This window comes from Lagopus leucura, unplaced genomic scaffold (genome assembly GCF_019238085.1).
Source record: "Lagopus leucura isolate 7727_CA_CO unplaced genomic scaffold, USGS_WTPT01 Super-Scaffold_100015, whole genome shotgun sequence".
Lineage (NCBI taxonomy): Eukaryota > Metazoa > Chordata > Aves > Galliformes > Phasianidae > Lagopus > Lagopus leucura.
In genome coordinates this window covers 5,080,179-5,107,230 of record NW_024962269.1, presented here as the reverse complement: position 1 = coordinate 5,107,230, position 27,052 = coordinate 5,080,179, and the positions used below count along the sequence as shown (strand labels likewise).

The following is a 27,052-nucleotide window of genomic DNA, read 5'->3' as shown; positions in this document are numbered from 1 at the left end:
ATAATTGCTTGTTTTCTTAACAGGACTTTTAACATGTGAGCAGCTTTTCAGTTTAAGCTTTGTTATGTAATTAAAGTCATATGAAAGTTTATGAGAGGCAAACAGCAGACATCTTTTAAAGGAAGGGAGGAAATAATTTCAATTTGAGAAAGAATTTGGACAAATGCTGACTTTAGCAGAACCACAGACAATTTGCTCCACTGAAATTCAAGTTTCTGTGATGAAAACATGAAAATGTAGCCAATATTTATGTACACACCAGAATTTACATAATTGTATTGTTTGGATATGAAAGTTAGAATTTATATGTGGTATTTACTAACCTTCTTGGATGAAGAACAAAATCCCTAAAGGTATATGGTCTCTCCATACTTGGATGTTCTGTCTGGAATAAGAGAAGTTTTTTCAAGAAGTTTGTATCATTGAAATTTGTCGTTTAGGAAAACTATCAGAAATTTTAAATCAGTTTTTTAAAGCCTGTGTAACTTCTTACCTTTGAATTGCGTGTTCAGTTAAAGCTCTGGCAATCAGAGCCAACTTTTATTGTAGGAATAAAGTTAATTCCCCAGTTCAAGGGAAAAAATAAAGAACAATGAATCTTTTCAGTATGTAAAATATATATACACACATTACAGTTTCTAAAGCACAGGCACAAAGAAAAGAAACCGTTCAGCCTGAAATCGGTCGTTCCTCACTTTATGCAATCAAAAGATCTGCCATAACATTTTTTTTCCCTGCTTTGGTATTTTTCAAATATTCTTATGCAGAACTGATGTGAAAAGCTTTGGGATTTGGCAAAAATGAAAATCTTTAAAGAAAAATAACAGAGGAATCCACTCTTGAGAACATCTCTTCTGATTCATGAAAGTGAAGTTGCTTAACACAAAGCAGCACAGAAATAGACAGATGTGATTTTATATTTATAAATATACATCCTGGGTACAGCTATAGAAATATACATGAAGGACCATTACAGAAAAAAAACATATATTTCTTTCTGGTTAACAAATCCTGCTGTTTGCAATTCCTACAAAAACAGTCAATTTCTTACAGTACTGCGTGTTTAGGAACATTTGGAAATCCCTTTTTTCAAGTCAAAATGGATTTTGCTTTCTCAGCTGTCTGTGAATTCTGGGATCTAACTCTAGGCTCTTGTTAATATATTTTAACCATTTCCAAAAGTACTGTACAAGAGAAAAAAATTGCATTTATTTGTAGAATTTTTAATTAAGAAAAAAAATGTCAGATGATGCAATTCCCTACTGTATTTTCAAAAAAATGTCTAAAAAGAAGTCAATATTTGATTGGGAAGAGGCCAAAAATTCCAGGACATAAGGTTAGCCACTATTATATTAAAGATTTTAAAGGGTTTTTTTTTGTTTTTTTTTAAAGCCCTGTTTTTGTCATTCAATCTTACTGAATATCTACTGTACTGAATCTCAGAAAGAAAAATGCTATCTTATATATCAGACATTTCAGTGTAAGTATTCAAATAAATACCCCTCTGAAAGTAAGATGGAATTAAGCTGTCTTTTGTTGTTGTTGTTGCTGTTTTTCTTCTATTCCTGCCCAACATAACACAGTAAAATGCTGTGGAAAGACATAAGAGGAAAAAAAAAAAAAAAGAAAAAGGACAAAATATGTTTTGTAATCATGCTTCCTATTTTTCAAAAACAAGAATTGCCTTGGATTCAATACCAGGTAGGCCTTTGATTAATTAATTTTGGTTTTGGATCTGTTCACTATCTTACTGTACAGAGGAGTTAACCTCTCTACATGCCTATGACTACCAGCCTTTCTGAGTTGTAAGCAGTCTGCGTTCACACAATATCAAGGAAAACAAGATGGGAACCAAAACTACATGCAATAATGAGTTTTTAATATAAACCGACTTCATTTATCCAAAAATAATTTTATTTATCAAAGATATATTTGCTTTTGTAAATGAAAGATTGTTTCAGCAACAACAAAAATCCACTTATGTTTGGGCCAATGAAGCACAGTAGATTTAGATGGCAAAAACGAGCAATTGGGATGGAACAAATGGAACAGGGAAATGCTGACTTTTGAGGAAGGTAAGAAAATGAACATGAAAATACTCAAGTCAGACTATGTAGTTCTGGCTAAAGGTAATGCACCAATATGTGATGCTGCTACCCAGCTTCCCAGTGGGCAGGAAGAGAAAGCTTTCTCTGGAGGTACATCACAGCTACTTGGCCCTGAGCAGGGTGCTGTGACCACACATCCTGCCTGCAGCAGGAAGCAGGACAGGCCTGTTAGTACCCTCTAACATTTTGAAATGTATTTAAAAAAAAAAAAAAAAAAGGAAAGGCTTATTTATTTCAGTGTTTTTGGTGATCTTTCCTGAAAACTAAGAATGTACTTTGCGAAAGGAATGCAAAAATGTACAGATATAAGGAACAAGGCTAGTTCTGTTTTCCACCTATTTTCTTGTGCATTTATTTGTGGGAACATGAACTAACAGAAATAAATTCACATAACACTCAAAGGAACCAAAAAAGACTTTAAATAAAATATTAAGAAATATGATAATTACCATAATATCTTCTTGTCTTTAAAACAGCTTAAAATCTTTCCTTTTTTTACTTTTGAAAAAGCTACAAGCACTTCTAACTCACACAGCAGCAGAAATCAATACCTAGACATATGTTAAACCACATTTTTTTTTATAAACACCAGCAGTAAACAAAAACAACAGAAGAATTCAATCACATCATCAGTAGGATTTACTTCTTTAGGTGACTAAAACAGTTCCTTACAGAATCCCTTTTTCACATTGTTAATACAAAACAAAAGAACAAAATACCAACCGGTAACTGATAAAGGGGAATATCCACTTGCCCAAGAAAATCATCTCGAGTCTAGAAAAAAACATGAATGAAAAGCACAAAAAGTTTAAAGTCACAGTGTTTTAGAAACAATACTTCAAACCCCTGATAACACAGTAAAGATCTGTGTAAGATCTTCAAGACAGAGCTGAAGCACAGACAAAGAAACTCTTTGCATAGAACAAGGTCTGACTGACTTGGTACCCGAGTCTTGCCCAGTCTTGTTTTCCTCAAAATAAATGGCATTTGACAGAGCTATGGGATTTTTAAAATTATTATTATTTAAAATCAAATGGACTACTGCCAATCAAACAGAAGAGAGTTCTTCAGTCAGCATCCCCTATAGAAACGCTGCCTTAAAGGGCAGAAAGTAAAGATGCTGCCATTAGCTAATCCAGTAAAACAGTTGTCATGATATATGCTTAAACAACTGAGCATTTATCACAAAATAACACAGAATTATTTACAGACCTTTCTGCTAGGAATGCCTGAAATCGGTATGAACTTAGGCAGAATGTCTCACATAAGCATCTACTAAATTATTTTTCACTTCAAAATAGTACAGCTAACTGTCAAAAGTAAGAGGAAGTAAGAGTAAGTTTCATCTACAATAAGTGCTTTGGAACTTGCAGCAATTCCAGCTGTCCCAAGCCTGCCAGCAGGAGCCTGAAATACGGCATCTGCCTTATCCCATCTGACATGCCTGTTGACATCTGAAAGTGCACTAAAATTCATTATATCTATGAAAAATATCATTGGCCTGTGCTCACCGCAGAGTTTAGCTTTAACATGAAAAATCTGCAGAAGCCTATCCTGATTTAGGATGTCTCGTCAGATGCCCTGATTATAACCAGACAACGAATGCAACTTCAACGCCTCACTCCAGCCTATTCTTTACCACAATTCAGGCATGGACAACACACAAAATCATTCTGTGGTTTACTTGTGATCATCGATTTTTTACTTCTACAGAAATTAGGATTTTAAGTGGGTCACTACAGCAGTGTCCAAGAGTCATGTCAATGGTCGCAGTGCTTCACTTGACTCCCCACTGGATTACAGAAGCATAGGCTGTGTAGTTTCAAGTCCACTTACAATTTGAAATCTTTACAAACCTTCACAAAGGCAGGAAAATGTATCACATGGGTCACTTAACACAAATACACACCACCACCTGTGTGCTAAAATCAAAAGGGTGTGAAATATTTAAAATTTTTGAAGTTCTTGCATAGACAGACTAGCAATTGAGAAAGTCCTTGACACTGCAGCCTGCACAGCCCCCGGATGTTTCACCTTCCTGATTTTTTTTTTTTAAAACAGCTAACAAAAGTTTCAGTGGCTGCCCTTTCCTAAATTTTATCGGTGTACCACAAGCTTTTAATCAAATTCACAATCTAAGGACTTTCACGGTCTTCTTCCCTAAGTTTCCATTACCAGCTTCCATATTTCATTGAAATATATTCCTTTCACCTCAAGGCAAAGCTGTGCATTCCAATTTCCTTCTAGCACGGCTATATTTTTAGTTTTCCAAATGCTAAAATTCCCACTCAATTCTACTCAACCTTTTTTTGTCTTACTGACAGCATTTGAACACCTCTGATTGTAAAGGATATAGGCCTTTCTTCAAGCAGATATTTCTTCTTCAATAATCTTGGTCCTTTTTTCCCTAGGTCTGTCAGCCCAAGTTTGTCCATTTCATCTTTAAATTGTAGATATACAAGGAAAAAATGCCTCATATTTGTAGGAGTTAATTAACAATTCTAACTTAAACTCTAATTTTTATACTCCCAAAAAGCATAATACGCAACTAGACTGCAGAGCTCATCGTGTAGTAATGTGCAGGAAATGTACAGATACATAACCTTAAATTGCATTTACAGCATGTATGCCTTGTGTCCAGATTCCAAGGAGAAAAAAACCTACTCACAGATAAAACAAAACAAAAACCCTTCCCCGGCCCCCCCCCCCCAAAAAAAAAGCCACCACTTGTTTTTTTAGCTCACAAACTGGTTTGGGATAGAGAGCTACAACAGGTTTTCATATCGGAAGAGTCTGGAGGTTCCCTGACCTAGTAAAGAAAAACTTTCTGTATTATTATAGACCACAAACTTCTGGAAAAAATATGGCTACGAGGTTCTTTTTAAAAAGGCACAGCACATACCTTAGACACGTTAAAAGGCTTAGTATTTGTAAAGTTCTTGGCAATCCTCAAGTGGAACATGCCTTTCAAATAAATTACTGGAATGTGGGACAAATGTCTGCTGCGTTTTAGAAAACCTCAGAACATTGTGTTTGTTACCAGCGTAATTTTAGTATGTGCTCCTGTTATTCACTTTATTATTCCGCTGTCTCTCCTGCTATTTTTAGTAGAGCTAGCCTCGATAACCAACCTTTAACAGTACTTTCTCCTCTAGCCAGAGAGTAAAATCCTCCAGCTGAGATTTTTGTTGACCTCCAAACTACTAATACATAGATCAGATAGCAGGAACGCTGCTTAGCAGTGTGCCTCACTCCGACAAGTTGACTAACTGCCTTCAAAGAAGTGCCAAAGAAGCTCTGAAACAGACTTTGCACACATTAACAATTAAATGCCAGTGGAGCTGAAACTGTATGCATCTCTGTTTCACGACAGCAGGCATCCCAGTTCCTTTAGCAAAGACAAGTGAGTCAGTTGTTCTTGTCAACTCGCAACTTCTTGACAGCCAGAGAAGTCAAACTTTCTGCTTGCCAAACCATAAGTGCATAAACCTTTATTAATGATATAGTACACTAACAAAGAGGTCTTTTATTTTACTGATTCAGTGGTTTAGTCTATAGAAAGTTATTAAAAACATGCGAGGACAGACAGCAGCTGTATCCAACACGTTTAAAGAACTTCAGTGCAATGCAAAAGCGAGAGCTCAGAAGGGTACAAGCACTGAAAAACTAATCCAGACATACCTGAATTCCAAAACTCATTCTCATCTACTTTATAAATATACACCTATTAAGCCTTAGAAGTTATGAATAAACCACTAAAAGATGTGCTTATCTGAGTATAACAGCGTCATCACACTTGAGTCATACATTAAAGAGCAGTACTTAGAACACTACCCAAAATCTATCAAGTTTGAGGAGACAAAACTGACTTTACTGCCCTCCTTAATTGTTGGATTCATCACAGTACCACTTCAAACAGCTCTTGCACAGATGCTGAAAGAACATATTCTACCATATTCTCTTTTGTGACTAGGGTTTTCTTGTTGTCAGTGCATGAAGTAGATGCTAAGCATATTCTCAGTCCTTTTCTGAACAAACAGCCAGCTAGTTGTACACAAGGTTGGTCTTCAGGCACAATTCTACAGCTGTATAGGAAAAGGAGAAAGCACACAGCTCTTATTCGATGGAATATAAAGTATTGATTCAAACTGAAAAAACAAACAGTGATCCAGACTATCACTGCTTAAGAAAACAAGAGTTCAATAGATCTCTTATAAAACCAACATTCTTTTTGCTTAAACACCCAAACACCAACGTTAGCTACAAGCTTGATGAGAACGAAAAAAGAAACACCCAACCCAACCCAAACAAAACTTTCCTGGACTATAATAACAACTTCAAGTGTTTTTGTGCTGCACTGAGAATATTATTTGGCTCTCTAAAACTCTAAATCAGGAGAATTGAGCTTTTTTCCTTCCACAAAATACTGCCAGCTCACACTATTCATCATAGGAAAACAGCAAAATTGAATTATCATGTTAAGATCTTACCAAGCTCATGGATTCGAAATGCAGTGTTTTTTCTAATTTGCAAAGCCATAAATTCCTTGTTGCACAGAATTCATTAAAGCCTCAGACTCCTGCATTTTTTATGTGTCAAAGATACATGGTGAGGGAATTTTTTTTGTAAGAAATGTAAGCATTTCTTTTTAATCGGCATTAATGAACAAATACAATTGACAACTACTGAGATAAAAGTGGAGAAAATACCTACTGGTAGAGAGATGGTTATTACACAACTTATGCTCCGGCAGGACTTTCAGCCTGGCTGGCTGCTTCCAGAGGAAGGTGTCAGCATAACATGCCTCAGCAGTTTTACCATCTGTTTAGCAGACAGCACTTAGAAATGACACAAGTTATTTTCACTAATTCCCCCTCACTTCTAAAGATATTTTCAGAACATTCCTGCTCTACAAAGACCAGAGCAAAAATATCATATTTCTTCATTTACACCTTATACTTTTTATACAGAATCTGTACGTTATGGGTAGATACATTTAAAGTCCATACTTAACCGACAATGACTTTAAAGCATCATTCACATATTACTCCATTTAATGTTTGCTATTTGAAGAACTTGAACTTACACATTCATTAACAGCAATTTAAGATAGGTTTGGGTTTTTTTGGCATTTGAGATCTCATTTTCACAGGTCACAGGATGATAGTTTGTTGTCTTGTATAACCAAAGTATATTTAAGTACGAGAGAAAACAAGTCGAAAGTTAGTAAAGGGTATGTTTTATTCATCAGGAATTTGAGTTCCCTTGATTTTATGCACAGATGTGCCAAGTAAGCTACTATATAAAAAGCAGGAGTATTAGATTTTATAAAAAGTCAAGAGCCAATTCAAATTTGGCCTCCTCTGTTAATCCAGTCAACACTTCAAAAATTATATTAAAAAATAATAATCATAAAGCTGTACCAAATATTTGCTTAGTTACTACTTTGATAATCTGTTTCCAATATCAAGACAGTTAACCTCATAATAGTATAAAAACATAAAACTTTTGCATCTATTTGTGGGAGCTTTTGTGCCAAGTCTTATGACTTCAGTTAAGCTTTGAGAAACAAACTCTTGTAGTAACAATTCCAGCTGCACTTTTTAACCTTGACTAATTAACACCATAAAGGTTAAAACACTCAAAAAATGTAAAACCCTATCAAATGTTTAAAAGCACGTGTAATTTTCTCCCTGAGAAACAGATCAAACCAGATGTGAAAATCATAATGCACTCATCCAAGGGAATTAATACACAGTCAATTTTTTCTTATTTTGTTATTCAGAGCGTGAAATACAATGAAAATAATACCGATAATTTGACTCCAAGAAGCCAACAGTCAACCAGAGTATCTGCATCACAGTCTCACTCCTGGGAAGTTTATCAGGTGGACTACAGCACCACACAGATGCACAGCTGGACTGAGCCTGGAAGCTGCACAGCCGCTCTTCGCAGGCCTAGGCTGGAAAATCTAGAACAGTCATCCAAGATGCACAAGGACCTACAGCAGGGCTGGATGCAGGCTAAATGCTCTCAGGCTACTTCAAAAGTAGTTTAGCAGGTTTCAAAAATTTTTCTTTTCCTTGCTTAAGTCCACTGCTTGCAGCTGCTGACGATCCAACCTGAACAGCAGCACTAGCTCTGGGGCTCCTATCAGCCTGCACCAGAGTGCTGCTGCCAACTGCTGCTGACCGAAGCATAAACCTACTGCCCATCCTGAACAAAGACCACAGGTAACATGGCTACAGCAGAATGTACTGGTTTGCCTTAAGCTGCTATACTATGTGCAAATTATTAAGCTGACCTGCATGAACTCACCATGGATGCCACAATATGACAGAACATAGTGACTACACAGATAACCCTCCTGCAATTCTTCCTACAAGAGCAGTGTGACAACTTACTTTAGATAAGCACAACATTTCTTACTAATGATACTCAATGCTTCTCACAACAACATTGTTTTCAATAACCTATAATTTGCCAGATGTTAACTACACTGGATTTATCCATCTTAAGTTTAATATTTGTTCCAAATTGAACTTATAAATAATATAGTAATGAACAATTTTTAAAGTACTGTTTTTAGTTAGTTATGGAACTTTTCTTTCTCTTTTGAAATCCCCTGTGCTTTCATGCCACTGAATAAAACCTTCTTCCTTACGCCACAAAAATCACAGATTGCCAGAGAAGCCAGATAGGTCTAGCAAAACGTTTAGTTTCTTCCCGTACTCCTTTTCTTCAGTAGTTTTAGTGCTCCATTTACATTTTATTACCACAGAATCGCAGAATGTCAGGGATTGGAAGAGACCTCAAAAGATCATCTAGTCCAATTCTCCTTCTGGAGCTGGAACACAATGTGCTATCTTCAATGACTTCAATTAAAGCTTGCATATGATTCCAACCAGAAACTTGCAGATGTCATTAAATTGCTTGCTTATGATAGACCCAAAGCAGCCCTAGGTCTTAGACAGTAATTGTATCCATCTGTAGACTTTTCAGATTACCTTAAACTGCTGTGATGCAACGACAGTGAGTGAGCGATCTATTAAAACAGAGATGATTATAGATCCATAAACTAGCACTGAAATAAGCTACAAACACTTTGCTGGCTGTGTTCCTAAAGCAGCAAGTTCTGTTCGTCACAAGGAGGGATGAAGAAAGTTCATTTGAAACAGAGACACTTCACAGAAATGCAGGGCAGTCCCCTTCAGACAAGGGTAAAAGACAAGTTGTAAGCCAGTGACTCACTTGAGAATACCAGTCTGTCCTGCTTGCTTGCTCAATCTGTGAATATCATCCACTTCTAGAAAACACGTGTTGGAATGCATAAGAAAACTTCCAGCCCAGGCTGATGGGAGAACTGTAAAGCATTTCTCCCATTTGATCCTAGGTGGCTGCAAGAGCTGGGCAGACACCAGACAGCCTAACCGCCAGAATAATGTTCTACATAGACTTGTATCCTTTCCCTACTGTGGCCAAGAACAGATACTAAAGAGATAATAAAAGCAGTAGTTAATAGTACAACCTCCAGCACATCCTCCAGATTCCAATTAATCACTGATTAGTTACTTCTTCTGTGTTTAGAATGCAATACACTGTGATGGACCTTTCAACTTACCCAGCCTCTTTTTGAAATCCATTTCTATTTTGGTACCCATAGCTTCTTGCAACAGCAACATAGTAGAGAATATATTTGTGATACAAGAGTAAGTTCTGTTTACATTCTCCTCCCTTGAACTGTAATTTTACAAAACACCCTTTATATCACTCCCTCCTCCTTCCCTCTCCATGCTGAAAAGCTCCTGGCCTACTTCACATCTCCTCACAAAGAACTCTTCGCAATCTTGTGACCTCTGACTGTATTTTCTTAGCTCTTTTATGGACACTTTCTGAAAGAAGATGACCAGAAATAATCACATCACACGTGGATTTGTACAACACCATTACGGCATTTTAAATTTTGTTACCTTATTACTTGTTTACTACTTTATTATATCCTAACATTTTATTTGACTTTTAGCTGTCAACCAGATGAGAGTTTGACATTATCAGTAAGTCACTCACCATGACAAAATACTACTTGACCACTATTAGAGGCCATTACCATGCATGCATCCTTAGCTTTTTTCCCCATGTACATTACCTGGTATTCATCAACACTGATTTTTTTAATCACCCATTTTACCCATTTAGTCACTCACTGCCACAGAATTTTTTGCAACTTCAGAGCTGACAACTTAATTCTCACTTCTATTTCTTATCTTTTAATTAGTAATTAATGTTATGAATGAAGAAATATTTTCCACACTTGTGAGATCATTTTTCAAAACATCTGCCAGGGGTTCTTCACAAATATTTTGAACATTTAAGCGTCCTGTATAGAGCAGTAGCTCGTAATTCTCTTTCTTTCCCCTCCAGTCATTTTAAAATACTGGCATACTACCTGCCACCCTCCTTCAGAAAGGCAATCTAACACATCAAAAAGTATTTCATTTTGTTAGTATTTCAGCAACCTCAGCTTCTTGACAGTTCTTCAGAGGTACGTTCAGCTCTGCTGTCTTACGTCATAATGCTTACAAAGGCTATGATTTCTAAATCACCACAATATTTTTCAATAAATGAATTTCTATAATTCAATGTGTTGTAGCTTCAGCTTCTCACAGAAAGCAAAAGCAATGTACCACTCAAAAAAAAATAAAAATAAAAAAAATAATAAATACATAAAATTTAAAAAGCATCCCAGTAATGATCACTGCCTTGTATCCGAAAGCCTGCAAGTTATTTGGCAGATCAGAATTGAAGGAAACAATGTCTCCACCTTGCTTCCCAAGCAAGTTCTACTTTATAACACATTCTTATTGTTCATTAAGCCTCAAAGAGAGAGTAACCATAGTCACTGACTACATATTAAGGAAGCCACACCATCAATTTTACCAATTCTCCTGTGGTAGATCAAAAGGACCATGAACCAGCCTGAAGGCAGGGTAATTAAAAATGTATATAGTTTTAGCCCTCCCTTTTGTTGGCATATGAAAAACCTACCCACATTCAGTTCAACTGCAGACTATAAGAATGAAGCTAATTATAATTTGTGCAGAGCACAAAAATTACTTCTTAATATATATTGTAATTTTTGCTGCTGACTAAAAAGCCCTAGAGTTTTAATATATAGGGCTGGAAAAGCACACTGCTGCAGTCAAAACAGTGTCCATTACAGCATGACCATATCCTGAATGTTACTGGTTCATTATTGCCAAATGCAACTCGGGCTCTCCTTGACTGACCTGATAAACCACAACATAGCAACAGGCAATAGACAGCCCTGTAACACGAGCCTTCAGGACATGCAATACTGAACAATATGAACACTACTAGGTGATGATGTTATCATAACATAATAAATAATATAGAGATGTCAATTTGTGATTTGCCCTTTACTGCCTCTTGCTTCTCCTGACCCTTTTTCATCTTACTTCTTTGCACAAATCTGAAACACTGACAACATCCATGCAGCCCCTCTGCTTAATATGCAAAGATGCAAAGAGACAGCTGGAAACAAGCCACAGCTGTCTTCCCCTTTCTCATCACACCATAAGTACAGACTAGGGGTTTAATGGATTGAGAGCAGCCTTGTGGAGAAGAACCTGGAGGTCCAATTTTTCACCCCCCTGTACATGAGCTAAAAGCACATGCTCAAAAAAAAAAAGCCAGCTGTATCCTGGGCTGCACCAAAAAAAGGACAGGCAGGCCATCTACCCTACTCTTGGGAAGCTCTATCTGGAGTACTGTATTCAGGCCTGGAGCTGCCAAAACAAGAAAGACAAGGAGCTGTTGGAAAGCTTTGTCTTTAAAAGAGAAAGAGCTGAGAAAATGCTGAGTGCTGAGGTGTTCAGTCTGGAGAAGGCTCTAGGGAGACCTTCCAGCAGCCTTTTGATACTTAAAGGGAGTTAAGAAAGGTGGAGAGAGACTTCTTAGGAAGAGCCCGTAGTGACAGGACAAAGAATAATGGCTTTAAACTAAAAAAGGGTAAATTTAAATGAGATATAAGGAAGACGTTCTTCACTATGAGAGTGGTGAGACAGTGAGACGGACTGTGGCAAAGCTGTGAATGCTCCATCCTTGGAAGCATCCAAGGACAGGTCAGACCTGGCTTTGCACAACTTGATCTAGGTTATCTTTAAATGTCCCTTCCAACCCAAATCATTCTCTGGTTCTGCAACGCTCAGCACTACCTTGTGATACAAGTTTAACTGTGGGAACAAAGATCTTCCACACACAAGTTTTGGTCCCCTCAGCATGTACAGATCAGCTGGAGAGACTACTAGTGAAGAGGGACAACCTCATGCACAACCTCCTCCAATTATTTCTCCAAGATTTAAATTATTGAGCTGCTGATTGTATTTAACACTTTTCATGCTACTATTGCTGAAAGATTCAAACAACATGCACTTTTAAAAATGCAAAATGTAGTTTCACAACTTGAGGAAAATAGCTCAAGAGTTCCAACTTGGTTTTTTTTCCTCCCCTAAATTGACAGCATATACCATCTCTGAAGACTTTTGCCTCAAGTGCATTTCATTCAATAAAGATAAAACTTAAGGAAAACTACTTGCAAGTAAGAAAGGAAGACAACACAATGATTCTGTTAATGATATAACAAATACTGTAAAGGCATACCGTTGCTAAAATATTTGCAAGCAGATTCATGATATACTTCTTCCAACCGGCAGTGATAGCGTCTTTGAATTGTTAGTTTCAACAGGGACATCAGCATAACCTCATATTTGTGGAAGATATCAGCATAGATTTTTTCTTCTGTGTTGAAACATTTGTTCATAGTCAACAAGGAGTGGAACTGTAGTCACTGCCCTTCCTCTCTCTCTTCCATGTCCACACATGCAAGATGACACAGAACCTGCTTCCTTACTCACTCCTACCCTCCTACTTCACACTACTGATATCAAAGCGCTTTAGTGTAGACTTATTCCTACCATAAGAAACACATGCACTGGAAAATAATATTACAAACAAATACAAAGCCAAGGACAACCTTCAGTGATGAAATTGTGGACCCGTATGCCTCTTCCTCTTGCTTTGTATAAATGAAATTCCATTATCTACTGCAGAATCTATTCAACATATTTCCACTAAAGATCAGCAGTGGCATGCATGCCATCATCATGCGCTGTATTTTTAAATTTAATTAAAAATAATCCAAGGCCAGTTGTCACAGAAATTGGGTTTTGATTTTTATTTATTTATTTTAAGTCAGCCTTTAACAAGCTGTTGATTATAGAAAGCACGAAACCTGATACTAGGTGGCTGAGGGCTAGTAGCTAGGCACATAAGAAAAGAATGCATAGAGCTCTCACTGCTTCAGACCCTGCAGTCCCTGACCAAAGCACTGATTTGATTTCATGACTGCTCTGTACAGATAGCTGACATTACTAAACGCTACTCCAGTATCAACTTGTTAAATTTGAACTCAGACTCAGCATATCAATATACTAGGCCAGACTAACTGGAGTCAAGAGAAATATTTTGGGACTTGTTTATTTTTAAATGAGTCACAACACACCATGATAATTAATTGGACTATATAATTAAATGATTGCCATAGAATCCATTGTATTTGTCAAAGGCTGTAATAGCAAATACAAAATTATTCCTCTAGCATACTCTAGTGAATTGCTGGACTGTCGTGAAGTCAACTACAGCTTTTGCTTGGTTTGGTGGGGGGCTTTTAATTCTTTTAAATAACACATTTGATAGGAAATGGTATACAAAGATCTCAGAAGTGATATGGCTCTGTGCCTTTCAGAAGAATGTGGAAAAAGAACACTAATATAAAGCCTTTCTTATCCAGTTTTCTGATGTTAGAGATCTTTTTAATTTGTGGAAATGGCACAAATTATGTATTTGGCATAAGTCAAATATCTGCAAACACACAATAGGTACAAAACTGCCATAATTTGGGATTCAGATTCTTGATATAAAAAGTATTTTAAAAAGTGAAATCTGGCCTGGATTTCCTGACAATCCACTCTGAACACCATTTCCAAGAACTGAAACCAACTATTTATCAGTTCAGTGATGTTCTCCAGAAACACTGACAGAATAATCCTGAACTTGGATGTTATCTAAATTAAATGTAGTAAAATTCATTTGGTATTTAAATATATTTTACATAGTAAATGACATTAAACACAGAAGCCAACAGTGAAATGTACTTGAAATGCATGACTCAAAAAAAAAAAACAAACTGAAGAAGAGAAAACATGTTAAGTATAACTAGATCCAGACTCTTAAAATGCCATAATCTGTTTGTGCTTATTGTGGAATTTGCCATCAGCTTTACTGTGAGATTTTGGGATGAGGAATCAACAAAGTGCATGGTGATTTCCACTGATCCACTGTGAACTTCATAATGAAGCTTTTTAGGCAAAAAGCAAATTAAAAAAAAATATATATACATATACATATACATATATATATATATATATATATATATATATCAAAAGTAGTAAATCATCAGGCAATGACAATGGAAATTACAGGATAGTATCTTCAAGGTAATAATATTAGTAGTTCAGTAAGGAACTGTCAGATCTTTGGCCTAAAACCCATTACTTCAATAAGCAAATTAAGACTACAGTAATTTCAATTAATGGACAATGAGGTCTTAAAACTTGAAATAACTTTTCTAAGTATTGTTGCTCTTTCACCAGCATTCACAATAGTAATAGTAAATAATATTCAGCTTGTTCAAGACTTCACAACCTCATTTAAACAAGTCCTAAAATTCACATTTCATACAGTTTCTGCTTTACAAACAATACAAACTGCTTCAAGACCAAACTCTTCCAAAATTTAGTTAGCTGTAAGTTACATTACCAAAAAATATATTTAAAATAACTTTCTAGAGCCGAGTACTATAATTTGGACAGCAATGTTGTTGGGAGAGATATTAAGTTACAGCGTCCTGCTCAGACTGAAGAAGTGGTTGGAAGGGAAAAAAAAATAAAAGGAAAGGAAACTGAAAATTCCTGTGGTTCAGGGTGTATACAGAAACAAACGGTATTTACAGTTTCTCTGTTCAAATATAACTTATCTTTAATCTTACATAGAGTATCTTTCATACTGAAAATAAAGGCTACATGAAATAAACCTGAAAGACTTCTTCACAATGATTTATGCATTTCTGCCAACTTTAAATGCAATGTTAATCATTACTGTAATTGAGCTAGAAAGTTATGTATTTAAAACTTTACAAAACTGAAGCTTAGTTACTTAGACATTGAAGTTATTTAAACAAGAAAATCCCTTCAGGTTCATGTAAGCAGGAAATTATTGTTTATAATATAGTAAAATATCTGTATTTAATATATGACAAATTCACCAAAAAGAGTACCATATTCTAAGAATCAAATGAGTGTTGTGCATAATATAAAAATTAATTTCTGCAATGATGACAGTTTGACAACATGAGGAAATTCTGAAATAGCTGTGTTTAAAGTCTTGATTATAATTTTTTTTTATTTTAAATTTATAATTTTAATTTCAGCTGTAGAAGACTGAATTTTCTATAAGTCAGAACACTCACCTTATGAGGCCTCCACAAAGAAGTGCTAGATATTTCCCTTTTAGAGGTTCCATATCTTTTCTTAACACCACTTGTTTTTCCTTCGTTCCCAGGTTTGAACTGTATGTGCAACTGAGACGTCCCTGCATTATGACTCTTGTATTTAAGACTGGATAAACAGCAAGAAACTTTCTGACGCGATCCTTCCAATGAAACACTTCTTTGCAAAACATGGTGGGCTTTGCTCATCTGTGCATTCGGTCTTCCCAGTTCATTTATATTCATCTGGTATTCTGAATCTATTTTTGAGGGTAAACATGCAGATGTGCTGCGTGCCAGTTTTAAAGGAGGGTATTTTGCACTGGAGTTCAGATTTAACTCTTGACTGCAACAGCCATTAACCATTTCACTGCTTGATGCAAATGCTCTTGGAGTCAGATGAACTGAAATACATGAGAGGCTGTCAGCTATTTCTTCACGAGCTGCCTGCTCAGAACTGTTCAGAATTTGACTTTTGTCCTGTAATGATGTATGCGAGTAAAGTGGTCTTATGTCTCTAGCTTCACCAGATGCGCAAACTGTTTTAGACAGTCGAAGTCCATTGACTGCTGTTGAAAGGAATCCCTTGGAAACAGTTTGATCTTCCTTACGTGCCAGCTCACTAGGAAAAATAATCAGTTTATGTGATGTTTGATAGGCACCTTTACGTGGCATCTGACCTGAGGTTACTGGAGACGCTGGAGGAGTACTGGAAGGACTTCTGGGGAAAATTACCAATGATGAACACCGCCGCAGAGGAACTTTAGTTTTCTTCCTCACTGACAAAGCTTCTTGGTCAAAAGCCGTATTAATTCTACACACTTCTATTTCTTCCTGAGATGAACTGTTTCTGTATGGGCTATATTTGTTTGCAGCGTTTCCATATGACGAATCACTGTGTACAACACTACAACAGAAAGAACCATCGCTTGTCGAGAGAGTGCCGCTGCCGCTGTCACTGATGATGCTGTTACTATACGAACCTCCATCGCTCGTGGTGCTTGCACATGACCCATAGTCACTGCCAGCACTGCTGAAGGACCCATTGTCACTGGCTGCAGTACTGTTAAGACTGCCGATGCACACAGCAGTATTGCTCAGTTGGCTATCGTTAGCTTGATGATCAACCGCAGTTCTAATGCCACGATTTCCCTCATTACAAATACCGATGAATGAAGCATCTCTGCCAGTAGCTGCAGCATCACCAGACCGAAAACATCCACTGTACCTTCTAGACTGCAGAGAAATGTGCAGCGATGTGCTCTTTTTTTTCTGCAGTGAAGAAATAGTTGCATTTCCCTCTTGATTAATTACTTGCTGCATTACAGGTGCACAAGCAACTTGTCTAGAAGCCAGCTTCATTTGTGTAACATTAGGTCCAGAATTCTGTGTCTTTTTGAAGTACATTTGATTGTTACTATCCAAAACATCTTCGGAGGTTTCCGATAACAGATCTGTGTTTCTTCTTTGGGTTGCAAAATGCAATCTTAACCGCCGTGCCATTTGTTCTCATTTCCATGCATATTAGCAAATTAAAACCACAAAGATCCTTCAGCAGAAAGTCTACAAGCAGCTGCAGAGAACCTGGAGCTACTACATTGCAACAGTAAAAGCCCATAGAAGAAGTTGCAAGCTTTGTCCTAATTTCTACAAGACAGTAGTGTTAAGAAAAAAGATATTGTACCTCTTGAAATCAGTCAGCCATTTGTTGAAGTGCAGTTTCTGGACCGTCTTTGATTGCTCGCAGTCAGAAAGCATTCATTTATAAAGCACTTACATTCCAGAGACCTCAGCTGCAACGTACTGACAAACACTATCAACCTTGTTTCAATTATACCTTCTGCAATTTGCATATATGAATATAATAATAACCTCCCAGCACTTCCAAGTTTAAAACAGCAGCTTCTGCTGCAGCTGCACTAGCTGAGTCAATGTGTCCGTACTTTCCCCAGCAGCGTATGACTACTAATATTTTTACCCATAGGTTTAGAATTACAGGAAGTTGGTAGGAATGAAATCCCATATAATTGAGTATCAAGTCTGGGATTGAATTTCCAAATAGTAGCCATGCTAGCAAACTGCTGAGGTCTGACTTATGCATAAACCAGCAAAATAACCCTTCTCCTAAAAAAGTTTTTCTAGGCTATTTAAACAAAACTTGAAAGAAACCTGGCATTACCTAACAATCTGCATTCTGTTTAACCAATCACACTTTGCAAAGATTTCCACACAGTGAAAAGCTCTCCTACCACTTAGTTTATATTTTTTAGTGAGATGCCTCTAAATTTGAAGCACAACAAGATATTCTGATTAATAATTCAGCACTTACTTCCAGCCTGCCATATTCAATAATATATTTTAACCTTCCCAAATTACAGCTGTTGAAGGTAGAAAGAAACAAAATATTCTTACAGTGCAAAGCAAACTACCATCTTGTTTGCTGGAAGCCCAGAATAAGTGGACATTCATTACAGTTCGATATGGAATGCAAATGTATGCCCAGCTACATAAGCTACAGAACACTGAGAGAATTATGCACTACAATAAATATGGTCACTGAACACAATTACAGAGGAAAGCCATTCTGTATAATTACATATAAGCTGTCATCTACATCCATAGCTAACTACTAAGATTTGTTTTTCTTCTTCAGTAAAACAATCAAAAAGAACATCATATAAAGAAACTAACATACAGTCATCTCTTGAAAGAATAACAGGACTTTGAGCTCCTACAAATGTTTCACTGTCTCATCATCTGGAAAGGCCCTTTGCTGGCATCTAGTGGGACGCCTGAAAAAAGGCAATCGTCATTTAATATATACTTTTCTCCTTTATTTTGTGTGTGTTCCCCTCTCTCTTCCTCCCCCCTTTTTTTTTTGAAATATATTTGATATGAATGTACTTATGAATACAGGAGCCATATATACAGTATAAATATGTATATACAGTACAAAACACTACCAGACTAGCATGAAATTACTTAGTGCTGCTGAGAAAGTGCAAACAGAGGAGAACACTAGGCCATTTATACTTTTATAGGTCACACTACTAGATTTTTTCTGCTCCATATTTATTTAACCTTTGCTGTATTTTAAGCTAGAAGGTAATAAAATTAACATTTAAACCTCTTTCCCAAATAAGAGCCAAGAATCCAATTCACAGTACTCTGTTTGCAAGCAACAAATTTGTTTTCTAATTATACTCCAGGGCTTACTTAACCTCCATTACCTGAATTCCATGATTAGAATGCAGCAGTAAATGAATACTACCTTATTCATAAAAGCCAACAAATACAATAGTTCATCTATTTCATTATGCTTCACCAGCTGGATTTCTTCTAATGTTATGTGCTGAAGCAGGAAGAAAAGTAAAATACCATAAAAGCTTTTTTGGTCACAGTTTTAAAAGAGTCACAGTTGAACTACAAGCAATATATCTTAAAAAGTACACACCCTAAACTATGCGAAGGAAAAGCAAACAATGCAGTTCTTCAAGAATCTTTCTATCCCAACAATACACCTATTAGCAGCACAGTTTGTAACACGTTAGTTTCATACACAACAAACTACAACAATTTTCCTGGACATACTGTTTTCAATAATCATTAAGTCAGACATTAGGACACATTAGTGATAAAATCCGTGCTGCAGGACTTCCAAGTCATTCCAGACTTTGAAGAGGATTTTTGAGCTAAGTTTTCAGGAAAGCAACATAACTTAAAAACAAGAAGAAATTTCAAGCTTCAATTTCTCTCCATAAGCTAAGGGGAATCAAAACATGTGGGACAGAATTCTACAAAGAGGAAGACGGTCCCACAACTGTTATCAGCTTACATCTACATTTTAAACAGCTGTCCAACAGAGAGAACAAAGAATGACTGATCAATATTCAAGCCCACTATAACCAATGAAAATGAAACACCTTTTGAGCACAGTTGCATACACATCCTTGTGAAAATGCATGAGGAATCCATGATTTTTGACATGAGAAGATAACAGAAATGACTGATAACAGAACAAGACTGTCAATCCCCAGGAATCACGGCTACGGTAACGATTTGACCAACTGAAGTAGTTCAAGACACGTGGGACAGAAATTTAGTGTTCACCTAACAGAAAGCAAGCCAAATAGAAATAGAAAAACAGCCTTTTCCACTGACTGAATGAGGAGAAGGGAAAGATTTTAAAAAAATGTTATCACAGAACTCCATGGTGAGTGATTAGGTCATGCTGCTCTGACCTTCAAACTCAGTCACACAAAGGAAACAAAGCACTATTCCACATTGATGCCAAAGCCTTCTTGATTCCTCCTCCATAAGCAAAGAGGTCAAACAACTCATCTATTTTCTATTAGAGAATGAACAACAAGGAATTCTCTTAGTGGAAACTAGAAACCTCTGCTTTTTCCCCTTAATTTAGGCGTCTGATTTTCTAGTCACGTCTCCTGACTTCCACTTGGTGGCAGTACGGATCCAATGACTACGGACAGTGCTTCAAGCGCTGCAGCACTTAACAGCACTTCGAGACTAGCTTCCACGCATCTTGACACACAGACAACAAATTCTGGTGATTCCATTTAAATTCCTTTAAATATTTGAAATATCTGCGACAAGAAACACCACCAGCCAACAATAAAATGACTTGGCTATAGTGTGATGGCTACAACCAAGAAATAAAGCTCTCCTTTTGTAAATGCAATTATTCAAAAGAAATCAGACTTTTATTTGCAGACATTTTCACTCTTGCAACCATTAGCAGAATAGCACCTCCATAAAAGAGACAACAGATTACTGACAATACAGACAGCATTACAAAAAAAATGAAAGGGTTTTTGCTTCTAACACATTCCTCAGAATTTCCTTTGAAGAAATTCTTCAAAATGGCTATCAGAGCAAAACAGTGTCTGAAGTGCAAACTAAAGCGCACTTAAGTCTCTCCAATTAGGTTCTATTGAAGAAAAAATATATATTCTGGTGAGACAGAATGTCTGTTAAACAGGCCTACAACACAAGCGTTAGCCTTAGTAATTCACAATTGAGCACACAGGCAGGAAGAAAAGGAGGACTCTTCACATAGGAAATGAGAACATGGTCAGGAGTTACAATTTCACCAAGGACACAAATGCACCAGCTATCCCTACTTCATTTATGATATCTCATTCAGAGAATAACAAGATAACAATCCAGTGTCCGTTTGTTGACGAAGAAAAAGCACGTGATTTCTGTCCTTCTACTCCTTCATGCTACTGAAGAAAATGCCCCCACATATACAAACATCTACACTTTCAACACTACTCTGTAGGAAAAATAAGCATTCAGTAGAGAGCTTTCAGTGTCACAGAACGACTCTGCCATACTGCTGGAGAAGCAATGTAAGAAAAAACTCTTCTGAGTTAAAACATGTTAGAAGTTCAGAGTAACAGCCTCATTACTTCAGAATTACATCTTCCTTTGGGTTGCTTTTGTTTTGTTTTGTTTTTTTTTCTCCAGGTATTCTTTTTAAATTATTTTAATTTTGAACACTGAATCCTGATGAGGTTATTTTCACTGAAGCCTTTATTGAAGTGCAATATTAATATAAAAGGACCTACCAAACGGTTTTCATCAAACACTTCAAAAAGGAGCCTGTGTTTCTGAGGATTAACCTAAGAAAAAGAAAGATGTTAACAGTTAAAATACCTGCGGAATTCCACTGTTCGTGTCTTTAAGACAAATGACATATTTCTTTCCTCCTGCATAAGCACAGGAAGACTAATAAAAACCCAAAATTAAAACACGGTTTCTCATAGAGCTTGGTATGAGAGTTCAAGAATGTATCATTGCTTTTATATATCAAAGTAAAAACTAAAGGATGCTGGCATCCAGATTATAATTTTTTTTTCCTCCAATAACAGTGGCTCAGAGTGTATGTAAGCACATTGGTTTAACTAGAGGTCTAAAAGGACCAAGAAGTATTTTCCAACATTGAGATACATAACCTAAAAATATTTATGATTAAGTTTACAGATGGCAAACTAGTGAACCACATGTTGTTCTTTTATGGAATAAAACCAATGGTTTATCTTTATCAATCCACCGAGAAGTCTTAGACAACACCACAGCAAAGAAAATTAAAACATCAGTCAAAAAAATTACTAAAAGAGGCATAGCTAACAAATGCAATAAAACGACCTCCTTCTTCCTCACATAGCACTCACAGAAAGAAAGATGAGAGGATACTGCCTCTGAGCATGTAAGAAAGGGAAGCAATAGTAATATTCAAAAGAGAACAGTGAAAAGAATTAAAATAGCACCAGTGGTGCAAGATCAAGCAGGCAATCTAATGAGTTCATCAGATGGGAATTAAAAAGAATTAATCGAACATATAAAGATATCCAAGAGTACAGTGCTTTTTTATGTTGCAGAAAAACTCTGACTGGAAACTGATGACACATGTTACTTTATATAAGGTCACAATTTCCTCATTATTCAAGATTTGAGTTGTTTATCAGAGAAGGGAAATTCATCATCACCTGGGCATGCTTTACAAAGGCAGTTTTCTCACATTCCAAATTCAGAACTCAAGTGTTCTCTAGCAGTCACTTACAAAATTGGGTCCTCCCAGTTCCTGAAACACTCAACAATACAGTCCACATTCTGACCATGTGCTTGTTGGACAAATAAGACCTAAATTAAACATCAAATCTACATTTTTTTCCAAAAATATAAATGATACTATGTTCATTATGCAACACCACCAATTGGCACCAATTAGCCAAAATCTGTGCCATCCCAAAACTAGCTGATAAATTTGTGCCCAAGTTTTTGTGCATTTATGGAAAAAAGAAGGTAAAATTTGCATTTGTGCTACAGACAAATTTTCAATCTTGAAAATAACAGATATACAGCTAAGGAAAGTAGTCCGTTAGCCTTTGAACATTAATTGTAAACACTGCATTTCTGGTTTAAACAAAGCAGCAAGAAAAAAAATCCTATCAACATAATAACCAACTTAGGTAACAACATAGTAAAAAAAACAAAAAAATCCACAAAATCTCAAACACTTACTCGAAATAAAAGTTCCTCATTCCACTTTGGGTTCAAGGACTGTAAGTAGGGAGGAAAAGGACAACATTGGTTACAGTACCAACAATATACTGGTGTCTTTTTCTGCTTTTCTTCACGTGTCACATCTATTTCATCTCCTGTAACAACCTACTTCAAGCACAAAAGCTTTAATCTTGCTATTACAGATAAAAGTCATAGAAGTCTTATGCTATTTAACGCAGTGCAAAATTGAGACAATTTATACATGTATTCTCAGATTTTGGGTAACAGCAGGGATGCAGAAAAGGCCTGTCCTGCCATGCAAATCAGTTAATTTACTGTACGCCTTCAGTAGCACTCTCTGCATCCTCTCAAGTCCATAACTGCTATCTGCATTGCTTACATGTAAGCACAAATTAATTCTAAATTATGAACTCTTAGCAAATGCCAGATCTCTCAACAATGTCATCTAGATACAGCAGGCACATATGGACCAAAACCAACATTCTCTGATCAACCACGCATCTCCTCTGAGTGTGCCTATTTTTAAAAATACTTTAGATGCTTAATAACAATTATCATGAAGCTGCATGAAGGTGAAATAGAACCACAGAACAATTCTTGGGTCAGCTCATAACCCAAATCATAATCATTACCAACCACAATTTGGAAGATTATTTTCTCTCTCGTGTATAGTCTTTCCTTTCCAATAGACCTACCATCAATTATTACTTCTAACACTGACTTTTGACTGAGACATCCTAGAGAAACCAGAAGTATCACGACTCAGGTGAACTATATAATTTGATGCACAAGACAGAAAAGTTGTATAGAAAGAGACAGATTACACCATTAAGGACCTAAAACAACCAAAGCAATCCAGTATTTCCATTAACTATTTAGTTTTGAGTAATTACTTACCTTATCTTCTTTATTGGTTCTCTACCTTACACCAATAAATTTATTGAAAGGAAAATACTAAAAATAATGCCACAAACAGAAAAATAGAGCAGACTCCAGAATGTTTTTTTTTTCCACTCAGGAGGAATGTTAGTCCTCATATTTCTTGTCATTTTAACTTTTTCCTCAGAGCTTAATGAAAGAAATAAAACCCACAGCCACAAAGACAAGCAAGCTAACCTTTCTAATAGTTTTTGTCTGAACACTGCTAAGGACTCCATTCACTGGATCATACACTGTCACTTTCACATATGGGTCACTGAGGGGAAAAACAAAAAAAAGATGAGCAAGTTGCTAGAAATCCTTTTTCTTTTTGTCAGCATTATTAGCAGTTGAGCTATAAAAGGTTTAAATTAACAGAAGCTATGAAACTAGGAGTTACGATTACTTTACAAGCACTTCATATATTGACACTTAGAAACATTTTCTAAACAGTATCATAAATAATTTTTAAGTTAGTTTTTGACTCCGAGGCAGCTACGCTATTTTACATTCTGCATATCACTACAATTGAATTCTTTCTTCTTTCACAATTCTTCTTTCATGAGAAAAGGTTTAAAATATCCCGATGAACTTCTACAAAACACAGACACAATCAGTTGTGACTGAAAATGCTTGAAGTATTATACACCTTGGTTCTGCAAGTAACAATTTGGAACATCTAGAATCTGAGGTGCTTCCTTAAACACGCAATGTATTTTTAACATTTTCTGTTCCAGAGAGTTTGAGTTTAACCTGAATGTTTCAATTAATGGAGGGGTTTAAGAGGATTGCTTAAAATGGTCTTCTGCCTCAGATTGGGATTTTTTTCTTCCCATGATCAACAATCTTATGATTATCTACTTTTTCCTACAACAGGGGCAAAGCATTCCATTCTGATGCAAAAATCCGACACCATTTTTCTCAGAGTTAAAAATTTGTACGCCATTGAAAAGACAAGACATTCAATGGCTTAAAAAAAAAAACAACAACACAAATATCACAAGGGAAATTTTTCTAATGCTAAACTGACAGCACAATATTAATAATATTGCTACCACATTATTCTTGCATTCTTGTACAAACGCCTAAAAAAGCCGACAGCAGACACAGTATTAAACCCACCAGCACTTCTCCAGTCCCTCTGCTCAAGGGACGGAAGAAAAAACGTTACCATAAGCTGCATGCCACTGCTTGCCAACATCACAAGATCCTGCAAAGCATCTCAAAGTCTGATCTTTACTGTGGCAAACGTTAAGGCACTTTGTTTCTTCCCTTTTACAGATTGTTAACTTAGAAATTCGTACATACCCAGAGCCTGCAGGCACTGGCACTGGTTTACCACATCTATAGAACTGGTGGATGCTGTTCCTCTGCATGTAATTTGAGTTAAAATAGTCTTGTTGTGCTGTTTAGTATTGTGCTCACCCCAAGCCTTTAAAGTACCGATGAGATAATTTTGATTATAATTGAACTACTGTTTTAACTGCACTCTACCTGAAGAAAAACACGTACATGTAAACGTCCTCCCTGACAGAACCATTGTATTATGTGGAAAATTATGCTTTCCCACACACTGCTTTCCTAGGGCATAAGTCTGTCCACATAACTCTGAGGCAAGAAAGCACACATCTTAATGTTTATATAGCCTCTGATCATTTACAAGGTGTAAGTTAAAACAATTCTGCTTTCTTTTGAAACACACATAGTAGGCTTTACTAAGACAAATAGCTATGGAAAGCAAATAATCAGATGCCTCCTAAGGCATTAACCCCTTGTGTTCTTACCTGGCTCCTAGGATATCCTTCTTGGCCAGACCAATTCCAGCTATAACCTTCACCCTGACAATTCGTGTGTTCTCCTGAAATACAAAATGCCATATTTAGGATGCATTCAGTCAATTTATTTTTCAGATCTGTTTCTAGTCTACAGAACTAAAAAGCAATCATTGGCACAGTTTTGGATTCACACTGAAAACTACAGGTAAGCAGTGCAGATACGTTGACAGAACAAGTTCTAAAATTCAATATCAAGTTAATTCTACCTTTACTCCTTTCCAAGCATTATCAGCATCATACTGCATACATAATAGATAGAGAATTCAACAAACCAGCTACACCAAAACTGTAGGGTTTTTTGTTTGATTGGGTTTTTATAAATTTATCTGGGTTCTCAGCATTCTCAAGTGGGATTCTGTTGAGTTAGGGTGCTTAATGCTACAGGGCATGATGGCTAATCCCACATATAGCCATTCCCAGCAGCCCTCTTTCCCAAACACCCCTCAGAAAGATGACATTGCTCTAGCATCAGCAGTCACCATTTTCCGCTGAGAGCCTTGCAATACTCTCCTACTGATTTGTATGTACTATGCAGCACACAAGAGGACCTGTAGAGCAAAATAGGAGGAGTGAGCAAGCTGCTATCGCTGCAATTCAAACAGCCCTATGGCTTCTATGGCACCCAAGCTGCACACAGCTCTGGTCACACTACTGAACAAGGCAGACATGAGGAGTTTGGATGGGTTGACCTCAGTGGAGTTGGAAGCACATTATGCTGAATGATTCATTCTTCTCCTACCCCGAACATCCTGCAGATGGACAGAGGGCTGTCTGCAGGATGACCATCTGATCTCTCCTCCCCGCACACTGATGACCAGGCTCTGCTGATCTCAGTTGAGCTGAGAGGCTCTGGAATGCCACACAGCAAACCACATCCGTGCACACTCCAACCACCCTGCAGCAGCCAAGCTCAGTGCCAGGGCCAGCAGCAGCTCTTCCTTCCCAAGCCAGGTGACTCTAACGATCAGCAGGCCCTCAACATGCCCGGATACAACAATCCCATGGCATACCTGCTCCCAAATCCTAGTATCATCTCCTTTGTACCAGTTTTAGGATGCAACAGATCCTTCCATGCAACTCTTCAAGCTGCTGAACTGACAGAATGGAACTCACCTCATCCTGCCAGACGATTTTCTGCCAGTTCAGTCAGCTGATCACCGCACCAGAGGTCCCCAAATCAACAAACAACGTTCTCACATAAGAGATAAGTCAAGTGCAGTTCATTTGTTTTCCTATTTTAATCTCTGATCCAACTTTTGACATTTTCAGTATACCTCTACAGATGAAACTCACAGAGCTGTGAAGAAACCCTAAAGCTAGGACTGTTCATGCAGAACAGCAGCATCCGCTGGGCTGCTAGGCAGACTTTTTGAAGAAGCCAATGTAAGAGTGACCAAGTACTCCCACAGAGAGCACACGTAGCAAACTGCTGTAGGCAAGAAGATCCTGTTGTCACCTCTGAAATACAGCAGTACCACATGGGTTGTGGTGACAGGCTTGCAGAAGTGCAGAAGATA

The 27,052-nt window shown here is 36.9% G+C and overlaps 1 protein-coding gene across 3 annotated transcripts in view; it reads right to left on the bottom strand.

Moving 5' to 3' along the window:
• Window positions 1-27,052, bottom strand: part of NEDD4 (NEDD4 E3 ubiquitin protein ligase) — a 50,548-nt gene that overhangs the window by 21,116 nt on the left and 2,380 nt on the right. Inside the window, exons 2-7 of one of the 3 annotated variants that reach the window (XM_042875790.1) lie at window positions 25,485-25,558; window positions 23,899-23,977; window positions 22,780-22,818; window positions 21,324-21,377; window positions 2,832-2,882; window positions 324-385 (exon numbers count right to left, since the gene is read on the bottom strand). In XM_042875790.1, coding sequence (XP_042731724.1) covers window positions 324-385; window positions 2,832-2,882; window positions 21,324-21,377; window positions 22,780-22,818; window positions 23,899-23,977; window positions 25,485-25,558 — 359 coding nt within the window. Of the gene's footprint in view, window positions 1-323; window positions 386-2,831; window positions 2,883-15,714; window positions 17,665-21,323; window positions 21,378-22,779; window positions 22,819-23,898; window positions 23,978-25,484; window positions 25,559-27,052 lie in introns of those variants that run through there. The other 2 variants (XM_042875791.1, XM_042875792.1) reach the window with 2 other exon arrangements.